Below are 27,832 nucleotides of genomic sequence, written 5' to 3' on the forward strand. Positions count from 1 at the left end.
TGATCTGTTCATGCATTTATTTATCTGTAATCCTTCTTTCTCCCTCTCTCTTCACTTTTCTGTTTGTTTTTCATGGTTTTAATCCCTGTGTTTCCTCCTGTTTATTTCACAGCCAGGACAACAACCACCAGTTCTATCAGTCAGTCACTCACTTAGTCAGCTCTTCAGTCTGTTAGATAAGCACTGACCATATTGATAACAAAGGCAGATAAGCCTGTCATAATTGGTCATGTAAATAGTTCAGGAGAAAGAAAGAAAGAAAGAAAGAAAGAAAGAAAGAAAGAAAGAAAGAAAGAAAGAAAGAAAGAAAGAAAGAAAGAAATACTTGTGACTAAGATAGGCCGCAATCCATTGCTGTTTAAATAGGCAATACAAGGAGCCTTTAAACAGTCAGATCTGTTCAGCCGCCTGTGGCGCACGCACACACACGCGCACACGAACACACACACGCTTACTTCAAAAGATACACATGTTTCATATGTGCACACACTGGCACACAACAGAGTCACGTGACCACAGACATAGACGCCAACATGCGCCTACATGCACACACAGAGACACACACGCACGCACACGCACACACACACACACACACACACACACACTGCGCGTTCTCCAGCGTGTTAAGTGAACTGTGAAGCCTCAGACCGCCTTGTGTGGACGCCTCGCTGGAGTGGAATCATTAAAAACGGTCCGTGGCTCTTTAAGTGGCGTCTCTGCTTCTCTCCCGGGCGCGATTCTTCATGCATGGCTTGCCAATCTCTCCCCCCTCCCTCCCTCCCTCCCTCCCCCTCTCTCTTCCCCTCTCCCTCTCTCTCTCTCTTGCTCTCACTTCTAACTAATCAGTGCGGTGCAGGAGCCGCTGGAGCCGCGAACAGAGGGGAGAGCAACGCTACGCTTCGTTTCAGGACCGAGGACAGCGCCTCTCCGCGCCCGCTACATTCAGCACCACGGACAGCTCCACAGAAGCGGCACAAACTCCTGACTACAGCGGCACAGTGGCATTTAAGACACCAGAAGCGGATTTATGAACCAATCACAGTTTGTTGCTAACTGGAGTGAGTTTAAAGTTTCACCACTCCACCAGACCTGTCTGATAATGTTCCTATTGTGACTAAGAAGTAGGCTAGTCCTCCTGTTAGCCTACTAAAACTCACAACAGTCTCTCCTCTCTCCTGGATCAGAGCCCCTCACGCTTTATACTGACGGCGTTGCGGCGGTGGGCGGGTCATACAGCAGTGACGCTCCGTGATTGGCTCCTGAAGGGCGCTGTCACCCACGAGCCCAATCCCAGCCGAGCGGCGTGGCCTCGGGCGGAGTTTGAGGAGACGCGCGGTTAGTTTTAGTTTGTGTTGGTTGGACCGAGCGGAGGAGGAGGAGGAGGAAGACGAAGAGGAGGAGGAGGAGGAAGAGGAGGCGACGGCTGTCATTTTTTTTTACATTTGCACCAACGGGCACGTTTCTTGGGAGCAAACCCAGGCGGGTGTAACTGTCCTCCAGGCTCCATCAGCAGGCGTTTTATTGGCCGGTTTGTCCCGGTTGCGGTCGCACTCGGGCGGTGAGAGAGAACGAAGACGGCTGTTTTGAAGGATAAATCTAATTAACCCCGTCTTGGTCTCATTTTTGGTGCCCCCCTTTAAAGCCTAATGTGCTCGTGTGTCTCACCCACTGCAGATAATCGATGGTAAGAAAAAAAAACTGACTCTGGGTGTTTTTTTATTCGCGACTGCGTGTTCGCTCGAGTTTCTGTCGCCTCAACTCTGGACATCGAGGAGGGAGAGAAAACATGTCAGTGAGTCAACAGCTGGAGTGGATATCACACGACGGATATCGGCTCTAACGTCCACTCTCTCTTCATAGCTGACGTATGGGCTCTATTCATCCGTTCATCTATTAAATCAACGGGAAACCGAACAAAACGAGGAGGGGAAAGCATCTTTATCCACCGTTCCGCCGACGAGATCATCCATCGGTCAGGAAATCCAGCGGTGAGTTAAGGGCGAGCCAGCCGCCTCAACATTTCTGTGTCAGTGGAAACATTAGAGACCCCGTCTCCTCACATATAGGCTGTGCGGTTACAGCAGCCAAGAAAACAAACTAACCCCCTGTTTTTTCCGTTAATGCTTCAAAGACTGAGCCTCCACACGGCACACGCAGGGACCTTTGGTGCTGATGGTTGACAGATTAATAAAGGGGCTGTTTGGGAAGAGCAGCAGCAGAAGTTGAGAAGAGAGGAGGGAGGAAAGGAAGAAGGAGAGAGGAGAGGCAAAGAAGGAGAAGACGAGAAGCTCTCCGGCTGCTGGTGGATACCGCGGCTCCCACAGCAGCTCGCCCTGCGTAACCCCGGGACACACCGACCACCGACCACCGACGGGATGAACGGACGGAGGGGAGGAGAGGCAGGATGTGGTAGCCCACCGACTGACTGAGGCCAGTGTCGGATAGTCGGGGCCAACCGGTGGTCGTTAAATACCCCCCTCTCCGTGTGTGTGTGCGCGCGTGCGTTTATACGAGGGTGTTGGTGAACACCAGGCTTTGATGCGCGAGAAAGTGACGTGCCGCCCCCCCACCTTCCCGCCCTTTGCCACGAGCCTCCTGTCAACTCAACGGACAAGGCAGTAAAGTATTTCATTTTTAGCTCCATACGCACAAACCCCCCCATCTTATAGCATAGGCTAATACAGGCTGTTTCTATTGTTGTTGTCATTCTTATTCTCAGCCTGTCTGTTGAACCCCTCACTCTGACTCCCAAGTCTCGCGGGATATAAAGGAAATAAAAGGCTGAATCAAACAGAGAGGAGGAAAAAAGATTAAGACAAACAGGAGCCGCCTATATGAAGATGCTGATGTGTGACCGCGGCGTCCAGATGCTCGTGACGACGGTGGGCGCGTTCGCCGCCTTCAGCCTCATGACCATCGCCGTCGGTACCGACTACTGGCTGTACTCGCGCGGGGTCTGCCGCGTGAAGAGCAGCAACGACAACGACACGAGCCGCAAGAACGAGGAGGTGATGACGCACTCCGGCCTCTGGCGAACCTGCTGTCTGGAAGGTACGTGATCAGTCTGACCGACCGACTGTCTGTCTCTCACAGCTGTCTCTCTCTCTCCCTGTGTGTGTGTGTGTGTGTGTGTGTGTGTGTGTGTGTGTGTGTGTGTGTGTGTGTGTGTGTGTGTGTGGTGGACGTGTCTATCCAGGCGCCTATAGGTTTGTGAAGCTGTCTGTTTCTCTGTCTGACTTTTCTCACACACACACACAGCCTTTCCTACTGTCTGACTCTGTCTATCTAACACCAGAGGAGCTTTGGTGTGCCCATCCTCTGTGTGTGTGTGCATACATGTCTGTGTGTGTGTGTATTTGCCTTTGTGTGTGTGTGACAGCATCCCATAATCCCTGTAACTCACTTCTTAAGAAGTTGTCCTTCCCCGAGTTCACGCTCACATCCCTTCCTCTGCCACAGAATACAATAAAATAGTCTTGTGTTCTTGTTCGGTTGTCATCACACTGCATAGCTGAAGGTATAACTAAAGCGCTAACAGGCACAAACACAGACAGCTGGCAGTGTTATTAGCCAGGAAACAGCACCGCTAACAAGTACCTGCATCTGCACACTCTTGCTGGGACACAGCACATTGTAGGAGTTTGTTCTTTTGAAGCCATCTTGTCATCTCATTGTTGGGAGCCAGAAAACACACAGAGTGGGGCAACCTGTGTGGTGTTCAGATCAGGCGTCCATTTGACCACCACCACCACTCCTGAGAGAGACCTGCTTCAACTCATAATGCTCATGATAACAAGCTGAATATAAGATGCATAGCCACTGTGCAATAGCACTATAAAATCAGCTTATTCCAGCTGCCATTACACTGTAAAAACAAAGATGTAAGAATTGCAACTTTGCACAAGATCTATTTGGAGCCTCTATTAATCATAACCTACATAGCTCTTCGATTGTTTTAGTTTAGATGTAGCACTGGGTCACTTTTGATTATTTATTTTCATTGTCTTATCTTTTTATTATCATGTTTAATGCTGTATGTTATACAGTATTTGAGACTGAGTGAATGGAAGCCTTCCACTTCTCTGTGCCTTTTTACAATCAACTGCAAACCAAATCTATCCATGAGTACAAATGAAGAATCCTGAACCTGATGGCCTCCACATGTTGATACATAGATTTTTGGAGAGAAACTTTATCTTTATTCCTAAAACCTGAATACACCACAGCTAGCTCTACACAGCAGAAATGCAGTTTCACCTGTATGTAACACTGGTCGAAGGTGTGTAGCCACTGCTGCCAAGCATGCTAGCTTCAAATGTCTTCACTGCTCTCCCATTCATATAGTAATATCGTGTTTTATGGCTGCACAGTGAACTTGAGAACATTAAACTAAAACTGGAGACGTGCCATTGAAAGATATAGATTAAATACAAAAGTTGTTGCATAAACATGGGTGGCAAAAGGCAGATCTGAAACAGATCCAGAGAAGGGCAAGTAGGGAATAGGTATTTGAAGCAAATAGACATAATAAATGAAGATATGAAGTCAATCAGAGAGGTAAGTGGGTTTCTAGTTTGGAGAGCATCCTTAATGTTGATGTAGCTCCAAACTCTAGTATTAATATCTTAAGAGAGAACAAAGTGATCACTATGACAGGGAAGTGTTGGGGCTGATAGATGTGTTTGCTGGGCAACTTGGAGGCTTGGACTTTGAGGTGTGTGTGCCTCTATGTGTGTGTGGATAGATTGGAGTCTGGGCTTTGACCTTGGCAGCATGTCCCCTTCTCTACCCCTTTCCCTGTGAAACCAGAGATGCCGTAACACTATTCTAAAACGTGTCTTTTTATGTCAGCGAGATTTCAAGTCACTTGTCTGCATAGTAGAGTTTTCCAGTAAAATCCATCAGGAACCTACAAAAATTTACCAAAAGACGGCTTTGTTTTAGCAAATATTTGTTGATACTTAGTCATGTTTGCACTGTAAGTGTTACAAATGGCTTGGTAGCAGTATCCTGCTGACACTGTGAACAACCAAATACATTCACTGCAACGTGTCTGCCATCTCAAGCAATAACAGAAAACTCACTATTGGATTCAATGAGGATAATGCAATATTTGTGTGTGTGTGTGTGTGTTATTACTGGCTTTCAGATGGCTCATTCTTTTTAGAAATTGAATTACAGTGCTAATATCAGTTACATCCAGCTCAGTACAAAGACAACTCCAGCGGTCATATATTTGTTAAAAGAAAAAAAAAATAGAAATTCAAGATAAATGAAGAAAGAGGACAATGAGTGCACAGTCATAGCAGTTATTCTTTCTGCTGAATGTGGTGCATGATGTCAGGGGATCACCAAAGTTACCGCATTTCATCCTGAGGGGGGCACTAATGTGTTTACCAAATTTTAATAGCAATCATTTCAATACTTAGAAAGACATTTCAATCAGAGCCACAAACGTGGAGCCTGTGGTGGCACTGCAGGAAAAATCACACCAAAGTCATTAGGAGACAGCGTCAGGGAACTACTAATATCTGTACAACGTTTCATGGCAAGCCATCAAACAGTTGTAGTGATATTTGAGTCTGGATCAAAGTGGCGTACCAGCTGGCACTGCCATCCCTAGAGCCACGCAGCTAACTGGCTAAAAACACTGGCTTAACAAGCAGTTTGATGACCATCACAGCTGGACCGAGTGTCGGGATGCTGCACCTGTTGCTTCCCAGAGCATCGCTCTGAACGTCACCCAGGTGTTTGGGTGTTCTTCTGGCTTGCATGGCAGCTAACAAGTCAGAATCTCTTGTGAGACAATTATGGAGCTGTTTGAAGGCGTACTTCACCTCTTTGGCAGGCTGTTTTCCCCTGCCTCTGTTCTTGTGCTAAGCTAGGCCAAACACGTAGCTGCACACACCCAGCTAGATATCAGTCTTCTCATCCAGACAGCAAACAAGCCATACAAACCAACCTTTCCTGTTTATTTCTTTAAGACTCAGGCAGAGTCACCTCTGTGGAGTCAAACTTCACAATGAGTGCAGTTTTGTAAGGCACACTTCATTATGACTTGTCTCATAATTTACAATAAATGATTTGACTTTGACCCTCTGAAAATAGGAGCAAGTAAACTTTGTTTTTCCAATTACCGTTAAAAAGATTCATTGCCTCCAGTAGAAGAATGTGTGTGTGTGTGTGTGTGTGTGTGTGTGTGTGTGTGTCTCTGCATATTCCTGTTGTGTTTGTGTGTCTGATGCAGCCAGACATAACCATGTCATTCTGGGGGGCAAAAAAGGCTATTACAGGGCCAGATGGTGCAGGTATAAGGCTGCACCGAACACACACACACACTAATACACACGCGCGCATACACACACACTTATAATTGAATGAATAATAGAGAAATTCTAGGATATTCCCAAGGCACCAAATAAGCACAGCTGTGGGAGCAGTGCACCAAGCTAACACAATGTCAGCACAATGTCAGTGCATGTGCACATGGACACGCACATAGCTACACAGACTCATATGCGACAGACACAAAAAATATGCAGATGCACATATACTCACTCATGCACACACGCATACAGAATCACACAATGCACAACAAAAGTTCCTTTATCTCTTTCCTCATTCTGCCCATCTTATCCCCACTCTGCTCATCCCTCAGTCCCGGGTTGACACAGTTTTATAATTCATACACCTCATAAACTGACAGGAAATGGATGTCTCTGACTGCTTACATGTGGCTTGTACTCTTCCCGACATCAGAGAGTGAGTGAATGAGAGATAGGAGGAGGAGGGGTGGGGGGTAAGAACATCATGTATGCAGTGTTCTTACAGTAAATGTATAGGGCAGTCATGCATGTTCACCATGCTGCATATTCAGAACATTTTCCAGTGGCACAGTTTAAGTGAATACATGATGAGAGAGGAAGGAAGCCTCTATAAAGATATTATTTCCAGTATCATTCACAAAGGAGTGAAAGTTGATTGTTGTACGTTTCAAACTATAGGCCTATACCTGACCCCATTTATTTGTGCAAAATATAACATCTTATCGGGATAAAGAAAAGTGAAGGTTACTGGAAGTTTTGGGTCACACTGTAAACAGCTCTCGGCCAGCTGTGATCTGGATCTGCACAGTTTGGCCTCGTTGTGAAAAGAAAGCAGGAACTGAAAGACCAACTGCAGCAGCTTAGCTTTGATGGAAAGTCAGGGTCAGAACCAGTCTGACAAATAATTACTTAATCAAACCTTAACAAAAACAACATGCACACAGCGCAGTTATAATTAAATATGCAACACAAATAATAAATCAGCACTGCAAAAGAAAACACTGCACAACTCAAACAAACCAGATTCAAGCAAGCAACAAGCAAGCCAGCAGGTGAGTTGGGCTGTAGACTAGTTATGTGAGTGTCTCTAAGTTCAGTGAATAAGCTGCAAAACAGTTCAACCAGAATCCACAAAGGAAAGACAATCTGTCTGCTTCGGGTTGGACCGTGGTGGTCCCCACGCCACTTCATCGAGAGAGTCAAATGGAAACGGTGATACAAACAATTATTATTATTATTCACTGTCGGGTCAATCTACTCACAGTACTGTCGGTCAGTCGGTGTGCCGTGCCGTCAGTCCGCTGTTGCTCCGCCATGACAGAAAGCTCCAGGTAAAGCTCCACACGGGGACAAACAGGCCACAGCTCCAGACACCGCGCTTTACTGTTACTGTTACGTAAATCCACAAACCCGCGAACTTTATACCGTGGTCGGGGAAACAGAAGCCGGGGCAGCTGTCAGACAGACGAGGGGACTTCATGGAGGTAGCCTACCGTCCACACTATGCGAAACTTCCGCTTTTTGGCGGGGAACTGTGTGTGGTTTGTTTGTTGCCAGATTGGGGATTTATCCGTGGGAAACGTAGGCTAGGTGAAATCTAGAGCTGTGACAGAGAGACAGACAGACAGACAGACAGACAGACAGACAGACAGACAGATAGACAGATAGATAGATAGATAGATAGATAGATAGATAGATAGATAGATAGATAGATAGATAGATAGATAGATAGATAGATAGATGGATAGATGGATGGATGGATGGATGGATGGATGGATGGATGGATGGATGGATGGATGGATAGATAGATAGATAGATAGATAGATAGATAGATAGATAGATAGATAGATAGATAGATAGATAGATAGGCAAGCGCCCTCTTTGAAGAAGTAGCCTACATTTTCCCTTCAAGTCTACATCATGTAGCCTATGTTACACTGGAATGATAGGAGATGTCCTCAAAATTATGACTAAATAATCAACTAAACAAAAAAGTCATAGTAGCAAATGTTAACCAGAGCTATGCCACCTAAAGCCACGTACCTGCAATCAGCAACAAACATTCACTCTTCTGTTTGTGGCTGGGGCGAAGAATGTGGATCATTCAGTGAGGTCAAACACTGAAGCCACACTGCAGCTCTTTCCTCTTTCCAATAATTTCCTATAGATATAAGTAAATCAAAAATTAATCTTCAAAATGTTAATAAATGTAAGAATAGCTTTTTATTTAAAGCAACTTTAAAGCATCGCAAAGGTAATATTGTTTATTGCACAAATACTGAAAGCAGAAAAACACACAACATGACAATGTGTTCTTTTCACAAAAAAAGTATCCCCAAAATCCACATCAAGGTAGTGAAATAAAACATGCTGTTAATGTATTGTGGTATTTGTGCAGCGTGTGTTTGGTTGGAATTTCTTTCCTGCAGTGTTTGAGTGTTTGTGTCTCTGCAGGTGTACTGAAGGGTTAAGTTCCCCCTGTGATAAATGAGCATGAGAAAGGCAGGAAATGAGGAGAGAAGCACAGAGGGGGGAGCTGTAGAGGAGGGAGACAGAGCATGAATGAGGAGCGACCAGAACGTGCATGAATGAAGCAGGGGAGAGAAGGTGGAGAGCGGTGGTGGGTGGAAAGTGATGGATGAGCTGTGCATGGCCTCAGTTTCAGGTGAATCTCCAGGGAGTGTTTGACCACGCCGGGGATCTAAATGATCACCTGGTAATAGAGAGAAGGGAGAGGGTTTTTAAACACAGACGGGGCCAAAAGCGATCACCCAGGTGGCTGCGGGAAGAGGGAAAGAATGGAGAAAACAGGAGGTGGGGGGGGGGGATGAAGGACAGAGTGAAAAATGAGGTCACTGCTTAGGGAGGTAGGCATTAATTAAAGATGTGGGGTGTTTGACAATGTCTGGGATAAAAACAATCAGCTGACAGAGAGGGACAGAGGTAAAGATAGAGGGGGCAAGAGGAGGTGTTAGGGAGAGGATAGGGAATAGATGAAGAGAGTGTTTGTTCAAATATTCTCAGAGAATTTAAAGAAGTTTTAAAAAAGTGTGAAAGAATGAGGGACAGCTTTGAGAAGAGATGTGGTGAATGTAGACAGTGTAACAAGTAAGAATGATTTTGCAGAATATTTGAGCTAATAGCTAATATTTAAACAATTTTGAACTATTGGAAACGCGTTTTGTATTGTATTTCAATTTGGATTTAACCATCTTTAACTCAGTTCCATTTTTATTTCTGGCAATACTTACTACTACTTTTTTATTACTACTAACATTATTACACATTATATCACTTTCCTATCTGTCTATTGAATATAATGAAGCTACAACCAACAGTTAGTTAGCTCAGTTTAAGCTCAGAGAAACAGTTAGGCTGGCTCTGTCCAGCCTTTGTACCATGTATATGTGTATCTTCTAACAAATTAACACAATATCTTCTTTGTTTAATCCATTAGTAAAAAAATCAATATGTGAAAACAACAAATGGATGTTTCCCAGTGGAGAAATATTTCAGCACACAATCCCCATAAAGTTGCACAATGTTGCATTAATGCTTTGATTTTGTTTTTCACAGATTATACATACTGTATGTTAACAGAGTCAGTCAGGCTGTTTCACTGTGTCTCAGTTTCCTTTGTGTTAGTCTCCTGGCTGTAGCTTCCTATTCAGTCGACAGGCCTGAGATCAGTTTTGATCTCCTCATCTAACGCTCTATAGCAAATACTGTAAGTGTATTTCCCACAGTATCAAACTATTGCTTTAATGCTTCCACGTTGCACAGTGGGGAACAGGTCTGATATTCCTGCGAATAGCCGTCTTATTTTGTGTAGGAGGTATAGCAGAAAACACGGATGAATTAAATCAAGGAGACTCAGACACAAGAAGGCGGCATGAACAGTAACCATGTGTGGGATATGATCAGTCTCCTCCTCACAGGCAGACAGGGTGAGCAGGGGAAGGGAATGAATGGAGATTTTGCAAAGAGTTGATAATGGCAAACAGGAAGGGGCTGAGAAAGGATGGGCATCAGCTAAGGGTGGATAATGGTTGACCGGAAGAGTTGTAAAATAAATTCCCCTGGCTTTGCAAAGAGGGGGGTGAAGTCTTAGACAGAGTTAAGGAACATTTAGTCATGTTTTTAAAGACAATATCAAGGATGATCGGTAAAGGAGGAGATCAAGCAGGATAAGAAAAGTCTGATAGCGCCTTGGGAGTTAGTGGAGGATGGCAAGAGAGATGGATGGAAGGAGTGAAAGATGACACAGCAAAGGAAATGAGTTGTTTTAATAATGATAATGCACAAAGCAAAGTAATTTTCTAAGTTTGGTGTGGATGAATTTGTCCGATTGTGTTAAAGGTCTTCGTAGAAATGGGGCAGCAACATATTAATGCCTGTGGTTTTGGAATGAGACGTTCAGCTTATATGTACGGGTGTAATGTGCATATGTCCACATACTTCTGGCCATTTGGTGCTGGAAACAAGCCTGCATAAAGTGAGAGAAGATGAGCGAGAACGAGGAGGAGATTGGAAAGGGATGAATGGATGTTTTGGGAATGAGAGTAGAGAAAACGAGGTAGAGTAAAGGAGGGGTGATGAGGAGATTTGAAACAGGAACAGAGAGGCGTTCTGGAGGGAGAGAGAGAGAAAGAAACATAGGTGGATTTGAGGAAGAACAGACTGAGAAAAGGGAAGAACAGAGAGAAAGAGAAGAGGTGTGCAACCAAGCAGAACCTGTCTCGTTCTCTTTCATCAGTCATCACCGTGGAAACTAGCCTCTTCCTCTCCCTCTTTCCCCCTCTCCCATCTTCTTTCTCCTCCGCCTGGAACAAGGTAATCAGAGAGAGTGAGAGAGGTAGAGACAGATAGAGGGAGTAAGAGAGAGAGAGAAAGAGGCACAGTCACCCACACTGAGCTGTCAGAGACGCTCGGAGGAAACAAGCAGTCCAATTTGCTCTGCTTTTCAACTTCCTTTCAGTTCCCTTGCTCATTCCCCCCCTCTTTCGTTTTCTAGTCGACAAAACCATTTATATTCTGCGTGTATGTGTTTGTGTGTGCATGTGGCTGTGTTGTAACAGGCTTCTCACATGCAGTGTTTGGACCACATACCATCTGATTAGGGGCAGCTCGCCTGGGAACAAGGCTGGCTTCACCAAAAACAATATGCCAATGGTCATTTGTTCAAATGCCTAAAAGAACATGTGTTTGTGTTTTACTGAGCAGGACCTCTTGTGGTCGCACAAAATATGACGGTAGTTTCTAGGAAGCAAAGGAGGAAGTAGCACTGACAGTAAAAAACCTTGTTAGGAGGATGGTATGGAGTGGTTTTAACAAGAATCACTATTTGGATTAGTGTCTAACCAGCAGTCAACATGAATTTGCTATTGGATTGATTAAGAATTCGGTCCACACATTAATGCTTCTTTAATAGTTGAATTCAACCTCTCTGATGGTTGCATCCAGCACCATCATCAGGTCAAAAATGTATGAGTCCAATGCTTTGGTTTGTGACCATCTTCCTTTCATTTCAATTAAACTGAAATGATTGTAAATTGTATTTAGCACTACATTATCAAATGTTGGCATGCTAACATGCTACACTTGAATTGAACATAGTAGGCTACTTGCTGAAAAGGAGCCTGGTGATGTTAGCATGTAGCAGCACCATGATCATGATTGATCCATGATCTTTCTCTAACCCCTCCCCGTCTTTGTAGTGATCATTTTTGATGACAGTTGTTGCAGGATGAGGGTCAATTTTCCGTGAATTTTAACATTTTTTACACTTCAACAATCTACCACTACACCGAAAGTAAATGTTGCTGACCAGGGTTCCTACGCAAGTATGGAAAGTATGGAAAAGTATGGAATTTGATTTTGTGCATTTCCAAGTCTGGAAAAGTATGGAAAATGGAAACTATTGTATGGAAATATATTTATCTTAATACTTATCTGGGTTTGGTCTCATCTGAAGTTATTTGGGTTAATTATTTGTATGCACTATTATACCCAGCTACAATCTCCAGGAAATTATTTGGTTTACACATTCAGAATAATGAAAACAAATGATAAATTGCATGATTTTTTTATGTTATGCACATCTATTTACTCAAATATCACAAATAATTTGAATTTTTTTACAGAGAAGTCTGGAGATTAGGGTCTGGAAAAAGTATGGAATTTGGAAATTTAAAATGTGTAGGAACCCTGTGCTGACAGTTCTACTCAGATACCAGTGTTTCCCATAACATTTTTTTCCCACTGTGGTGTTTTTGTGCCAGTCCCTTCCAGACTGCCCATGTCCTGTAAATCCTGCCAATGCTCTCCTTGACCTTCCACTGCATCCCTGCTTCTCTTTCCTCCCTCTTCTGCACTGCCAGTCTGGTAACACACGTCATCACATACATTAGGCATCATATAACTAGCACTTGTAGTAACTCCAGTCATGTAGGTGTATCGTTCAAAATCACTACCAGCCTGTTGATATACGTGATCATGTGAAATTTTAGCGGCAGTGCTCGCGTAGGGATCACAGGATAGCATTATCTTAATGTATTGTATTGTATTGTATTGTAGTTAAAGTGTTTTCCCTGTAACTCTGTTGTAGATTTGTAGATACTGTGTGTGAGAGAGAGTATGTTGGATCAAGGACAAACAACTGGCATCTCATGACCAGCACATCATAATCACGGGGGCATGTGGACACTGTTTGTGTTGTCTCCTTTTAACCTTGATTCGGGCACTTTTTCTAGTGGAATATTTAGTATGCATACTGCATGACTTGCCTGTAATTTCACAAGCAGAACCAGACCGATACAGTGGACCTATATTTATGTTAGTTATGTGCTGTATGCTAACTAGTCAGGGTTGTCAAACTCAATATGATGACATTGTTTGTTGTTAGGAAAACACTTCTCGTCCTCCTCATGGGCTGGTTTTCTAATGCAATTTTGATGAGATGTTGTAAATGCTGCACAGAAGCAAGTTGACCAGAAAAAGTTAGAAATAAAAGAAAGCGAAAGAGAGATAAAGGAAAGAAGGTAAGCAGGTACAAAAAGAGAAAGATGTGGGGTAAAGCTAAATGATAAAATGTGTTAGCTCTAATAATAGCCAACGGATAGTCAGTGGAATGCAATGTGTCCTCTTGGACCTGCTGCAATACTGTTTTCATACATCATTTTAAAATTTGTGCGTGAGCGTGTGTGTCTGACAGTAACAGCATATTCCACTCAGTAGGAGAAAGTAGACCCCATGACACATAAGTTAAAACATACAGACACACGGGCCGACAATCATGAACACACGAGACTCCCATCCCCATTCGCTGAGTCCCATAATGCCTTTCTGTGGCTGTGGTTGCAGCTCTAGCCTCGGGCCACCCTGACCTTTGTGAGGCAAATGTCTCCTGATAGATGGGGCCAGTGTGTGTGCACGTGTGTGCCTGTGTGTGCACGTGTGTGTGTATGTGTATGCACATGCATGTATGTGTATGTATGTGTTTGTTCATTAGTTTGTTTAATTGACAAAAACAAAAAAACAAGCTAACAGTGTGACACAAGTCACTAACAAATAAGCAGCATGTCATTGTAACTTTATGCCCAACTGAATGTGTGTGCGCATGCGCATATGGAAGGGACAGAAACTAAACATAAAAAATTATTGATATAGGATATAGATTATTATTGACATACCTCTTGTGTTTTTTTAGGGAAGTTGTTAGGATATAAAAGTTGTGGATTCATGTTGATTGTATTCAATCTGCCACCTAATGATAGTGGCGGTGAGATTCTAATGATTTCTGTTGTGCTAGAGGGAAAATTTGTTTCTAAGCGATGTCTATTGGTATTTAAATCAATAAGGAGACATCAGTCAATCAGAAATTATACTGGTGGATTAACATTATAGCCTGTAACTGGACAACATCTGTCAGAGATGTAAGAGTAAAATGTAAGATTCTAAAATATCAATCAAACTTTTTTCTGTAGCACCTCTCATTACTCCTTTCATATGAACCTTGATGTATATATACTATATACTCTGCTATGGATAGGGCCTCAGACATGATGGTAAATACCTCGTCTAGTTCCTCATTGTACAGTTGAGTTACAGTTCATTATCTGTATGAACAATTGAACCTTTCTGTAAGCAAACTCCACCTGATCAGTATACAGATTATATCCAAGGAGCAACTGATATGGTTTTGCTAGATTTTTTCTGTGCACATTTAACACTGAACTGCAGCATAATTGGCAGTGCAGTATGAGTGAAATGGTTGCACTGTCAGAGAGGGGTTGCAGTAACCTCTGCCATCATCAATTACAAGGCTATGATTGGTTATAGGTGCAGATTTGTGTAAAAATTTTAGAAATTTAAATTTCTGAAAGCAATGAAATATAAATGACAAATAAAATGTCACTGCCTTTTACTTGATGTTATTGTTTGTGCCAATGGATTTTCTTTTTTAGGAGGTGCTTTTGTGTAAAATAGACACAATTCATTTAAAGCTTATACTACCAAGAGTTACTGTAAATGGGGAAACATAAGCAAAACGAAAACAAACCTGCAGCCTGGCTTTGTAGAGGTCGTGCTGGTTTCTCTGTGATGGGATCATGAGCTGGTTTTGACACTTGACATAAGCCTGTGTGACAGCTACTGACTCACTCTTTGATATCGCATTTGGAGGTACTTCACCAAAACCTCAGAGAGGGCTGAGCAGTATGTGATACACCCACCTACACACACACAAACACACACACATGCAGACAGTGGCACCCTGCAGTTGATTGAGATGATTCATAGGGTTAAACTGCCACTATGTTGGATCAGTTTGTAAAAAAATCCATAGTTCATATTTGTCCTACTCTACTCTAGGTTGGCAGCTTGTCAAAGCTGTTCGCACAAAACCAACCATGACTTAAGGTCACCTGTAAAAAAAAAAGAGGATTAAGTTACAAAAAAAAAAGTATGAATGTGAGCACACCCCAAAGCTGGACACTCCAATAAATCTGTCTTTTTTAATTAAGCTCAACAGTGATGGATAATTTAAGTGCAGTGATTCATGAGAAACACGTCAAATCACCTGTTTATGAAAACAATTAATTTGTCCCTTCAGCTGTGGTCAGGTCCAGGACCATAACCTCCTTGGTGAGGGTACAGCAACGGAACTACTTATTGAACTGTAACTAATAAAATATGCTAATGATTGATAACATGGCATAATGATATTGTCATCAAATTTCACAAAAGAAAAGGCCAAAACCAATGCCTTCAGTTTGCATGAGGCTCTCAACTCTAAGCCCATTGATTCCTGAAGAGGACAGTCTATAAAGAACAGGTCAATATTACCAGACACCAGACCTTTAAGCGAAGTTTGACCCATGCAGCTACCACAGAGTGATCAGCCGGCTGAGCCTGCCCACTGGGCTGATCAGCACACATGGCAGTATTGATCTCTCTCCCTATTCCTCTCTCATTCTCTCCGTCTCCCTCCAACGACCCACCGCACTCCACCGGGAATCTGTGTGAAAGCTGATTAGCTTCTCGGTGTCCAACATGCACCAATAATCATGGAGAAAGATTTAAAGTTGTCACATTAATTGACCTGGATCTGCACACATGGGCGAATACATAATAAAATGAATATTGTTCATGAGTCGAGTCAAAAACTGGACTTTCTGGAGTATCATTGGGTAATTTCTAAACATTCCTCATGCAGTCACATCATTATAATGCACATGCTCAACTGAGAGTCCAATATAGTCTTAATACATCTGCTTGTGTGCGTGTGTGTCTGTGCATGCAAGTGTGTGTGTCATTCTCTGGTATGTCAAGTTATTCATTGCTCTTTAAATCCAAATGGTTCAATAGAAACCATCCATTTCAAAGGCAAGAGGTATAATGAATTTCCCAGTAGGTAAACACAAGGCAGAGCTCTGAGTGATGACGCTTTACACTTTGATGTGTTCAACGGGAACAACAACATCCAATTAAACGAGGCCACATCACAAGATCAAGTGAGCAACATTCAGCGTTTTTCTTACGGTCAACAAATCTCAGAAAAAATGATGCCACTGAAACACAGTGTCAGTGCTGATTTAGCTTATTCCTCCACTGAAAACTATTTAAAACACATCAGTGAGTCAAACCACTGGACTGGGCAACATGTTACTTCATTACAGCAAGCATGGGCAGTTGGGCACACCAATGTACAACTGAATGAGTGCACAAAACAGATAATGTATAAGAAGATGGTAAATATAGATTAAAGCTCCAGTTGGTAAGTTGACGAAAGTGAAAGTAAACTCCGCGACTTGGTCGGAAATTTCAAGACAATACTCCGTCAGGTCCCTTTATGAACCTCTGCCAAGCGCCCCCCACACACACAGACACACACAAAGTAGCCATGAACGCACCCACAGAGAAAAAAAAAAAAAAAAAGATGTACCGTATCCATAGCACGACGTGTAGGAGCGGCGATTGGCTGCTCCTCCTGCTCCCTCTACCTGACTGGTGGAGAATCGTCGGGCGCGGTGGATTTTGGCAAATACGATTACAGGCTGTAGGTGGAGCCAGAGGAGTTGGATTTTGTCCTAAATTACTCATTTAATGTCTGACCATCAGAATATAGTGACAATTCCAGCAAATATGACTGAATAATTGTTACCAACTGAAGCTTTAATGAAATAGATAATAATATGCAACCATAGTATGTATTTTAAAGGGACAACGAGGAGTTTTGGAAAGCGAAGTGTTTTCACACTACATTTCCCATGAGCCTCCGTGCACACGGTGAAATTCTTGGACCGGGGCAAGACGGACGAAAGCAAAAACATTTGCCAAGAATGTTTTCATTGATCAAGAATGAAAGTCGGAGGTTCGAAGACGATCAGATACCGTCCTAGTTCCGACCATAAACGGCGATTTGGCGGTGTTATTCCCATGACCCGCCGGGCAGCATCCGCGAAACTGAAACTAGGAAATGCTGAGCGAGCCGACCACTAATAATAATAACAAAATAACGATAAAGACAAAAAAATATATTTATCGAAAATGGACCCATTAACAAGTGTGGGTAACGTAGATTCATCCACATTAATATGAGACTTTTTTATAACTAAATACAGACTCCTCGTTGTCCCTTTAAATCGTGTGTAGTTGCGTGGTGGGAAAATCTAATCTTGATTTTCCTCAATGAACCTGTTGATTTTATTTACAACCACAAAAGCATTAAAATGATCAATGAAATTGATATTATTATGTGCATCACAGCATTATGAATGTGTGCAAAGATAACACACATGTTTTTGAATGAGTTGTGTATCTTTAAGGGACTATGATGCTATGGTGTGAAAAGTTTACAGAATATGACTTTATTAAATCTAGATATCAAAGACTGGAGGCCACAAACGAATCAGAGTCTTAGTCAGAGTCTTTGTTACTATCCCTGACTGCATGAGCGAGATGAATCAATTTATGAATGATTTTCTGAGTGTGAGTACTGGAAAGAACCTCTTCATATGCAAATAAGCAATTAGGTTGAGTCGTTCATTTGTTCATCATCAGCCTCTATCCTCCCGTTTCCCTCTAATTCCCCTGCGCCGTTTTACCACCAAACCTCTTTCAACCAGCACTTCCTCTCTCCTCATCCTCCTTCATCCTCCTTTCTCTCCTCTTCCCCTTCACCCCCTCAGTCCCCCCTCCCCCCCTCTCTCTCATACGTCCCCTGTGGTGTTGACCATGTGCGAATGGGACTGAATGATGGGTGGGAATGAAGCTACATGCAGTGTACACACACACACACACACACACACACACACACTTACGCACTTGCATGTTGTGGAAGTGTGTGTCTTTCTGAGTGTGGACCTGTTGTGTACGTGTGTGTTTGTGTATGTGTGTGTGTGTGTGTGTGTGTGAGAGAGGAGTTCTTGTACAACGGAGGATGAGTCACTCTGCCTGACACATGGTACACGCTCATAGAAGACTGCATCCTCGTCAATACAACTCTCTCTCTCTCTCGCTCTCTCTCTCTCACGCACACACACACACACACACACACACACACATACACATCAGCTGACATACTGATATAAACAATCTAGATACACAGGGCTGAAGGCTTTTACTTACATGCATGATTGATAGTGTTCATGTATCAGTTTAATGAGCTTGCTTGATGTGTGTGTGTGTGTGTGTGTAAACTTAATTCCATATTTTCTGTAGCTGCTGGTGTGTGTGTGTTGTTTGTGTGTGCTGGGTGTGATAAGGCTTTTCATTAGTGTTTCCCACACATAGCCTAAAGGCTACAGCCCTGCTCTGCATCATCTGTCATCTCTCTCTCTCTCAAATTCAAATTCAAACTCTCTCTCTCTCTCTCTCTCTCTCTCTCTCTCTCTCTCTCTCTCTCTCTCTCTCTCTCTCTCTCTATTTGTCTCCCTGCTGATTTTTCTGGTCTTAGTGTGTATTTATGTCTGCATACAGGATGTTTATGTTCACTCACACTGCAATACAATCACACAAGAAGACAACTGATTATTAATTGACAAAAACAGCAAAATCCAACAATCCAAATCACTGCCGAATTTTCATTTGCTTGTTATTCAGTTTGAGTGAATGTTACTGTAGATGCTGCTTTTACCTGGTGCAAACCCAAACTATACACAAATGTTGCCATGTAAGCTACTGTTACCTAGCCAACAAGACAAAGTCCTACTGCTTTCAAAATAACAGAAAGTGGTGCATGATGGGTGGAAATGTGTGATTTATAATATTCTAAAACAGCAAAACCATATGTGTGTGTATGTTTTTAAGTTGAATAAATATTATTTCACCAACTGAATTGCCTCTGGTGGGACAGTAAAGACCTGAAATGAACTCATCTGTTTCTCTGCAGGGACATTCAGAGGAGTGTGTAAGAAGATTGATCACTTTCCAGAGGATGCTGATTATGAAGCGGATGCTGCTGAATACCTCCTCCGTAAGTCTGATATGAACACACAAACACAAGACATGTACATACAGTATGCGTTTACACACATGGAAATGTTTGCAGCTGGCCTTCACTTTTATTGGGCCCTTACCCTATTTTTAGCCCCCCAAATTCCTGTAACCCCTTGAGAAAGTAAGCAAGGCACTCGGAATGATGATACAGTATTTCATTCAAGCCAAATCTCGTGAAATGTCAAATGTGGTTCTGTTTGGAGTATCTGAGCCTACAGTTCATTTGTGGAAAGCCTGAATTAGAGCCTGCAGAGCTTGAAACGTCCTAATCTTATCTTATTAAAGCTGAATTATGGGATATGTAGGATCCAGCATTTTGGGGAAAAAAATCATTAAAGGAATAGTTCACCCAAAATTCAAAATTCACTCATTATCTACTCACCCTCATGTCGACTAAGGGCTGGGAGAAGTTTCAGAGTCCTCCATGCCTTCTCTGAGTTACAGGGGGGGTCTGCGCAGCACTGCATGTCCGTTGCAAACGGAGCTCACTTTTCTTTGTCCAAAAAGACACACGAAAAAACATCCAAATACCTCCATAGTGCTCGTCTGTAATACCCCTCTTGTATTGAAGCCTCAACATGAGAAATTGTTCCAAAAAAAATTAAATAAGTATATGTTTTAAGCTTGTTTGTAGTGGAAGCTCCCAGCACTGCTCTTCCTGGTCCGTCCAAATCTCGCGCGATTTGCATTGACACCCAGTTCACGGCTCCGCAAATCGCGTGAGATTCCGGCAGAGCAACACTGGGAGCTTCCGCTACAAACAAGCTTAAAATATAGACTTATTTAATTTTTTTCGGAACAATTTCTCATGTTGGGGCTTCAATTCAAGAGGGACATTACAGATGAGCACTATGGAGGTATTTGGATGTGTTTTGGTGTGTCTTTTTTGGACGAAGAAAAGTGAGCTCCGTTCGCAACCGTCATATGGACATGCAGTGCTGCGCAGACCCCCCCTGTACCTCAGAGAAGGCACAGAGGACTCTGAAACTTCTCCCAGCCCTTAGTCGACATGAGGGTGTGTAGATAATGAGTGGAATTTGAATTTTGGGTGAACTATCCCTTTAATATTTTAAGTTGGGATATCTGGAAAAGCAAAATAAAATTCCTAGCACACACCCTCAGTGATCACCTGTAGTGCCACCCAACTATTCTTTAACCCATCACCATTGCTTTAACTGAAGTGGCTGGGGAAAAAAACCTCTATGGAGAGAAGGTTTGACTGATGATGAGTAAATTATTACTGATTAGATGGATAGAACAGAGAAGCATGAAAACATGGTCGAGAGGTTGTGCACGTGTTGTTCAGCTGTTCAGCTGTTGTTCAGAGGAAATAAATGGAAAGCACAAATTTGAGTTTTATCAGCAAATACGAAACATTTGAGAAAAAGCATAGCTGTGATGAGAAAACGAGGGGAAAGAAAGGACCTCGTAATTTCTAGATACATCGAAAGAGTGACAGGAATGAAAAGGATGCAGTCGCAAAGATAGAGAGAGGGGTGGAATACAGGAGGGAGCTCTCCCTACCGTAAACATGGAGTAAAGATAGATGCAATGAAAAAACAGCCATGAAAAAAACAAAAAGGAAAATGGATTCAGCCTGCGCTTCTTTTTCATTGCTCCACTGAACACAGAGCAACATCCCCAGAGGCAGCCAATTAGATCGTAGGCCTCAGAGCTGGCCAGCCAATGGGGAGCGGGGACCTAGTGACCGGCATTTCATACAGCCCAGGGGTGTGGGCCATAGGGGCGGGGCCTGCACACTCAACCACACGACGCCACTGGTCACTGCAGCTGTCAGTCATGTTGGACGTGTTTTGTATGTAATTACACCAAGAAGACGCACTAAGACATAAGCAGATACACAATAAGTAGGTGGAGATACCACACAGCTCTTTTCTTCATGACACACTGTTTGCAAATATCCTTCAATATGCTATCACATCACGCACATATGGGGCTCTGGCAAATATTTCACTCTACTGCAGCCTCGGTTTCATACTTATTATTTTGCCTTGCATATGTGTCAGTGCGGCTCTCCATCTGTCTTGGTTTTTGTCCATATTTTTCCTCTACATCCTTCTCTCTCTCTCTCTCTCTCTCTCTCCCTCACCCACTCTCTCTCTTGCAAGGCCTCTGAATGCTGTAACATGTTCTGGATTCAGACTAAGCCAAGCATGTAGCAGCACACTGGCTCATGTGTTTGTGTGTGTCCTGTGTGTGTGTGTGTAATGTGGCTCCATCCTCCAGCACAGTGGATTCTGATTATGACATTAGTGTAGTGAATTAAAGGGTGCTCGTAGGAATTTTGACATTGGCAATGACACGGCAACTGTCTTCTGTCTCTTTTTTTTCTGTATACAAATACTGAAAAATGTGTGACTGCTTGCATAGTACAGTGCGCCATCTGCTATTTTTAGGTTTGTACTTCTGTATGAAGCAAACAGACAGATTTACTACAAAATATTTTAATTTATTTGAAAAATAGAACAGAGTAGAGATGAGGACAGCATTTGCAGAAACCTTGTTCCTGTACTTTAATCACATTGCAGTGCCACAATATGATTCTATTCATGACTGGAAATATACTAGGGAGATATTATTTCAGAGTCACATGTGAAGACATTATTACAGAACATATAGGGAATTTAAAAATAAATTAATGAATGAATACAAATAAGAAGGTCCCAAATCTAATCTTCTCGTACCTATCAAGCATTAACTCATAGGGCACAGTATCACCACCATCTTAATTACCCATCTTTACAAATCTGTGGCTGTTTTCCAGCAACATAACATAATTCTGGAGGCATACCCATAATTAAAAGTGAAAATTGGTATTGCTGGTTCGACTACCGTGACTTTGAACCAAAACATTCATGACACAGGAGAGCTCCCTCCTCCTTTCTGTCTGAAAGGCAGCAGCTTAACACAGAAAAAACATCTGTATTTTTCAGTTCTAAATGTGTTCCCCCCCTTATGTGTGTGTGCACAGGTGCTGTGCGTGCCTCCAGTATCTTCCCCATCATGAGTGTGGGTCTGCTGTTCCTGGGGGGGCTCTGCGTGGCCGCCAGTGAGTTTTACCGGAGCCGACACAACGTCATCCTCAGCGCAGGAATCTTCTTTGTCTCTGCAGGTTAGTATGTGTGTGTCTATTTGTGTGAATTTGTCTTTGTTTTGCAGAGAGGGAGTACAGTGGTTACCAGGATGTACATAAAGCAGGTCCAAGAACAAAAGGATACAGCTTATACCACATACACTGACCCTACTGCAAGGTGTAAAAAAGTTCAATTATAGAACCACATCCTTGGCAAGAATCATCTCATTTTGACCTGGATTTTAATCTCCTGGGCAGCAGATGGTACTAAACTAGTGTTATATTGATGGAATATTTACTATATTATTTTTTGATTACCTTTTGCCAAAATAAGTGCAAGGAAAATTTAACAAATGAGAGGAGACAATGATACAGTAGATGGAAAATGGTACCAATAGTCTTGGAGCTACTGATTTTCAACAGAACCAAAACACTATGTTTTTCTCTATAAATGTATTTGATTTGGTGTTTAAAATGAATACTACAAAAAGTTTATAGGGAAAAAAGGACTCTACTTTGCTACTCTGCTTTCAAACAGAAAATCGACATAGACAGCAACAAAATAGCTCCTCAGTATGGACGGTCAGAATGACAACGTTATAGTTCATAAACATTAATGAATGCAGGATGTCAAGCAACGTCCAGGTGCTGCCAAAAGATAGGACACAAGCCACACGACGTCTTCTCTGTGAAGACCTGCAAAGACGACAGACCACACACGAGAACACACAAGGGGCTAAAGCGAGCACACCATTCACACATATAGGAGAAAACAGGGGGAGAGAGAGAGAAAGAGAGAGATAGGGACACAACCTGGACGCTTATGTGCTTAAGGGAATAAATTGAGGGCAAGAAAGACGCAGTGGTTATCAGGAAGTTTACAGTAATCTCCTCGGCAGGACAACACGGACTCATGGACTCACTGAGAAGCAGCAGGCTGTAATATTTAAATGTGCTGATGTCCATCGCCACAACAGAACTGTTCAATACATTAAAACTGTCACGGGTGGCCACTGCGTTCAAGATAGCGACAATAGGCTATTTTGTGCGTATGGGTCTATGAGTGTGTGTGGTCGTGTTAGTGTGCAATGAGGCCACTTGAAACAGAGGACGTGCAGCACTCAAATATTTGTTGAAGGAGCCCGTTTGGCGTCTAAAACACACAGAAGGGCCTGTGTGAGGAGTCGCACTGTGGAAACTGGACACAGTAGCTGATTAATCAATCAGGGAGAATACCATGATGCCTCTGTGATGCACTGTGAGGGTGTGCGCGAGCAAACACACACATACTCTCACACACACACACACACACACACACACACACACACAATCTATTTACGGCCACTCATAAAAACACACACATGCTTGTGCTCTTGCCCCCGACACACAAAAAAGGCTGTAATTGCTGTTCAGTGGGATGTGTAGGGTCCCATCGGGATTTGTCGTAAATTTATGAAGCCAAATTGGTAATTATTTACCACAATAGTGTGGGGCTGATTCTGGTTAATTACAGCTGGCTAATTGTCCCCATTCTGTGCGTTCCACCACACTGCATGAACACTGTATTGTGGACTAATGATATGGAATAAGAGAGCCCAGCTGTGTGCAATGACTCTCCAGCGTTTCTATCAAGCTCCACTCCCCTCTCTCTGATGCCCCCTCCTCCTCCTCCTCCTCCTCTTTACTTTCCTTTATTTCATTTGGCTGTCTCGCTGTCACTGCTCCTCTCTAACCTTTCCTCTCCATTGCTCTCACTGCTCGGTCACTCCACCTCTCCCTCTCTGTGATATCTACCTTTTTGACTGCTGCAGTTATGGTGCGTTCCATTTACCACCGAGGTCGAAATTTGAAGCCGGGAATAACGTCACAGCCGAGTTGACGTGCGTTCCAGTTATGAGTCAGAAAAGCATTCCTTTTGTTGGCTTTTGTTGTTTTTACCATTGTTATATTATGTGATAGATGTCATGTGAAAACCAACATATACTGTATGTATAAGACAAAAACAAGACTGAAGTGGCTAAAAAACAGCCTAATGTACAGATTGTATTCACTGATGTGTGACTAATGCACAAAAGCGGCCATCTTGGAAGTTACTTCGGGTTTCTGAGCTGGAATTAGGACTTCCGGGTGCATTTCTGATGACGTACGCAACTGGGAAAATCGGACTTCCAAGCTCTAACGCAACGCACCATCATGCTAACAGCATGAATGGCAATGCTGGTCAACCAGTCTGCCACTCTAGTCACAACCAAAGTACAAATCATTGAATGTTGGATGGAACCATTATACCATTAACGTGTTATCATATGGGTGTATTAGCTTAATGACTTTAGCAATTAGCTAAAAACGTCATTGTATCTGACATACGTGACTTTATCCACTGCCTCTCTCTCCTCCCCCTCCAGGCCTCAGTAACATCATTGGGATTATTGTGTACATCTCAGCTAACTCGGGCGACCCGGGCCAGAGCGACAGCAAGAAGTCCTACTCCTACGGCTGGTCCTTCTACTTTGGCGCCCTCTCCTTCATCATGGCAGAGATGGTGGGCGTGCTGGCCGTGCACATGTTCATCGAGAAGCACCGCAAGCTACGGGCCAAGTCCCGCACCGAGCTCATCAAGAAATCTGCCTTCAGCCGCATCCCTTCCTATCGCTACCGCTTCCGGCGTCGCTCCAGCGTGCGTTCGTCCGAGGCCCCCAGCCGCGATGCCTCGCCCCTGGGGAAAGGCGGCTACACGGGGCCCGCCGCCTCCGAGATGCCTATGTACACGCTGAACCCGCGCGAGGCAGGCAACGCCGGCAGCAAAGGTGGCGGCATGGGAGGGCTGCTCAACTCGGAGAGGGAGTTCCTCCAGAGCAGCACGCTCACTAAAGACTACAGCAAGGACCCCAACCGCAGGACCACACCCGTCTGAGAGGTGCTGGCTGCAGATATCGCCCAATCAGAGTATCAAGGAGGAGAATGATGTGAAATATGTAGGGGGAGTACGGGCAAAAGCAGGGGCCACACAGGGTTACGGGGTGGGAGAGGGGTTTGATAAAGTTTGACTGTGAACTGTGAACTTTTAGCCTTTGAACTGTGAATCCTGAGCCCTGTGAGAGATTCAGTGTGTGTAGCAGGGTCGGTTCTGATGAAGAAGTTGTTCCCAACTCCACTTTACCACATATCACTGTAGTTGTACTTGTAACTCCTTACATATGAAGGCACATTCAATTTATGTTCATGATTTTTATGTCCATAAATTGAATTTTTCAAAGAAGTGACAGAATTGAACTTCAGAAAAAGTTTAGGAGCATATCGTTAAGTGGTTCACTGTCTGGGGCAACTTCTCCTATAAATGAAAATTATGTGAACTAATGGAGAGGGGAGACTCTGTGATCTCTGGCCTTCTGACCTCTTGACCTTTTGGGGATAGCAGCAGAGTTGGATCAGTGCAGCATGCTCTGCTGTCTATTTAAAGGTGATCAAGTTAACGCCTCAGGATCGGGATTGATTCATTTTCAGTTCAGCTGAAATTCAAAACAAGAATTGAAGATGGAATTTGTCCATTTTACGGCAGCACATTTGTGGCACCAGTTATTGTTTTCTATACATACTGTATATATACTCTTTTCACATTGATTTTATTTGATAATGGAGAAGCTCACCTCATGACCAACTGAACTGAAACTGAATTGAGCTCATCCCTGGGAACATTTACCCCAGTTTTTCCATGTTAAACCTGCAAAGTGATTTTTTTTACACAGGGAAAGGGTATACTGACTGCAGATTAGCTGTTATTGGGGAAAAGGTGTGACTCACAACTAATGAGTCTCTTTTAGATGGTAATGTTAGATCATTGGTGCTTCCTTTTACTCCTGTTTTCAGCCACATGAGTTTTCTCTTGACTTTGATTTTTTTTTTCACCTAAAGCTTAAAGAGATGATCAAATATTTGTCTGTCTGTCTATCTGTCTGTCTGTCTGTCTGTCTGTCTGTCTGTCTGCCTTCGCTCTTCACCTCTCACCTTCCACATTTTTCTGTGTAGCCCCCCATTACTCACCTCACTGCCACCCTCTGCACACCTCCCACACCTCCTCTCACCTTCTCCTTCCTCTGAGGGACACGCCACTAGATTTAGGTTCTGTCTTCCGTTGGTGTCGCTCGTAGACTAGTCACGTTTTCTGGAGGTTGTTGGTTCAGGGTACTGTGGAGGAGAGACCACTGAGCTGTGAATATGCTTTAAGGCAGAGCCAAAAAGACATTAAAACAAACAAGAGATGGACTTTTTGTTCGCCCACTACCTCTTGGTGAATATCTATCAGATTTATTTAATATGAAGTTGTCTTTACTCGCTAGAACAACCGCCGAAAATATCAGCTGCAGAGACAAACGCTGAGAAAATGCTCACTTCAGTCTAAAGTACACATCTCTCTTCTCCAATGGAGGATGTGCTGAAAGCGAAATTGTATGTGTCGCACAATTTTCAGATAGATAGATGGAACTGCATTATTCAGAGGATTTGTGCTTCATTCATTCAGCCGTCACTCACAGCCTCTCCTCCTTTTTATCTCGCTTACATGTGCACACACTGCACAAGTACACACAAACACACACACAAGCCTAAACATGTCTGTCAAATGTCTCCCAGCTGTGACATCCACAGACAGTCACGGCCCTATCATATTTCAAACACCTGTACAGTTTATACAGTGACAGACTCTAGAGACACATCAATGCATTTCTGTTTATCTCTCTCTCTCTCTCTCTCTCTCTCGTGTGCTCTCCCTGACAATAACATATTGCACGGACGAGTAGGCCTACAATGCAACAAACAAACTACTGACTATAATCATTTTTAACACAGAGATGTGAGCAAGTGTCATCTTAAATTTGATATGAGATTTGGTCTGAATCAAAAGCAAAAATTCAGATTCGGATCAGACAGATTAGACGCATATGAAATTTGAGTGGTTTCCTGTGGAAGGTTTTGGTGCAGACTTTAGCGCCCATGTGATTCGAAGTCCGGCAAGAAAAGCAGCACCAAAACACATCCACAGCAGAAGGCTTGAATTCATCAGATGAATAGGACAAAATGACAGGGAGGAGAAGAAAAGACATGTGCTAACTGCAATTTTGCGGTTATATTTTAGAGAATTGAAAAATATAAGTTGATGGCACTGAGGTATTGGAGTTTGGCCACTAGACAAACACAAAACTGAACAAATGACTTTGTTAAATACTGCATCTGTTTTGTCTTTGGGAACTGATGTGGAATTGATTTTGCACATTATCAGACATTTTATGGTGATATGACATGCTGTATACCACGTAGCTATTATTCACACAGCCACTTCTCCGTTGATGATTTATTGCTACCTCTGAAGGATTAGTGGGGAAATCTCTCAAAGTTTGTTGAAACACATACAAAGATG

General features: G+C 43.1%; 1 protein-coding gene across 1 annotated transcript; it reads left to right on the plus strand.

The window, feature by feature from the left end:
- Window positions 1–1,200: 1,200 nt before the first annotated feature.
- cacng3b (calcium channel, voltage-dependent, gamma subunit 3b) lies at window positions 1,201–27,475 on the plus strand. Its single transcript, XM_085784685.1, has 4 exons — window positions 1,201–3,051; window positions 19,219–19,302; window positions 22,318–22,458; window positions 24,825–27,475. The coding sequence occupies exons 1-4, from the start codon at window positions 2,835–2,837 to the stop codon at window positions 25,331–25,333; spliced, it is 951 nt and encodes a 316-aa protein (XP_085640811.1). The 5' UTR covers window positions 1,201–2,834; the 3' UTR covers window positions 25,334–27,475.
- Window positions 27,476–27,832: the final 357 nt, after the last annotated feature.

This window comes from Trachurus japonicus, chromosome 8, assembly GCF_045865225.1.
Source record: "Trachurus japonicus isolate A0001 chromosome 8, Traja_1.0".
NCBI classification, from domain to species: domain Eukaryota; kingdom Metazoa; phylum Chordata; class Actinopteri; order Carangiformes; family Carangidae; genus Trachurus; species Trachurus japonicus.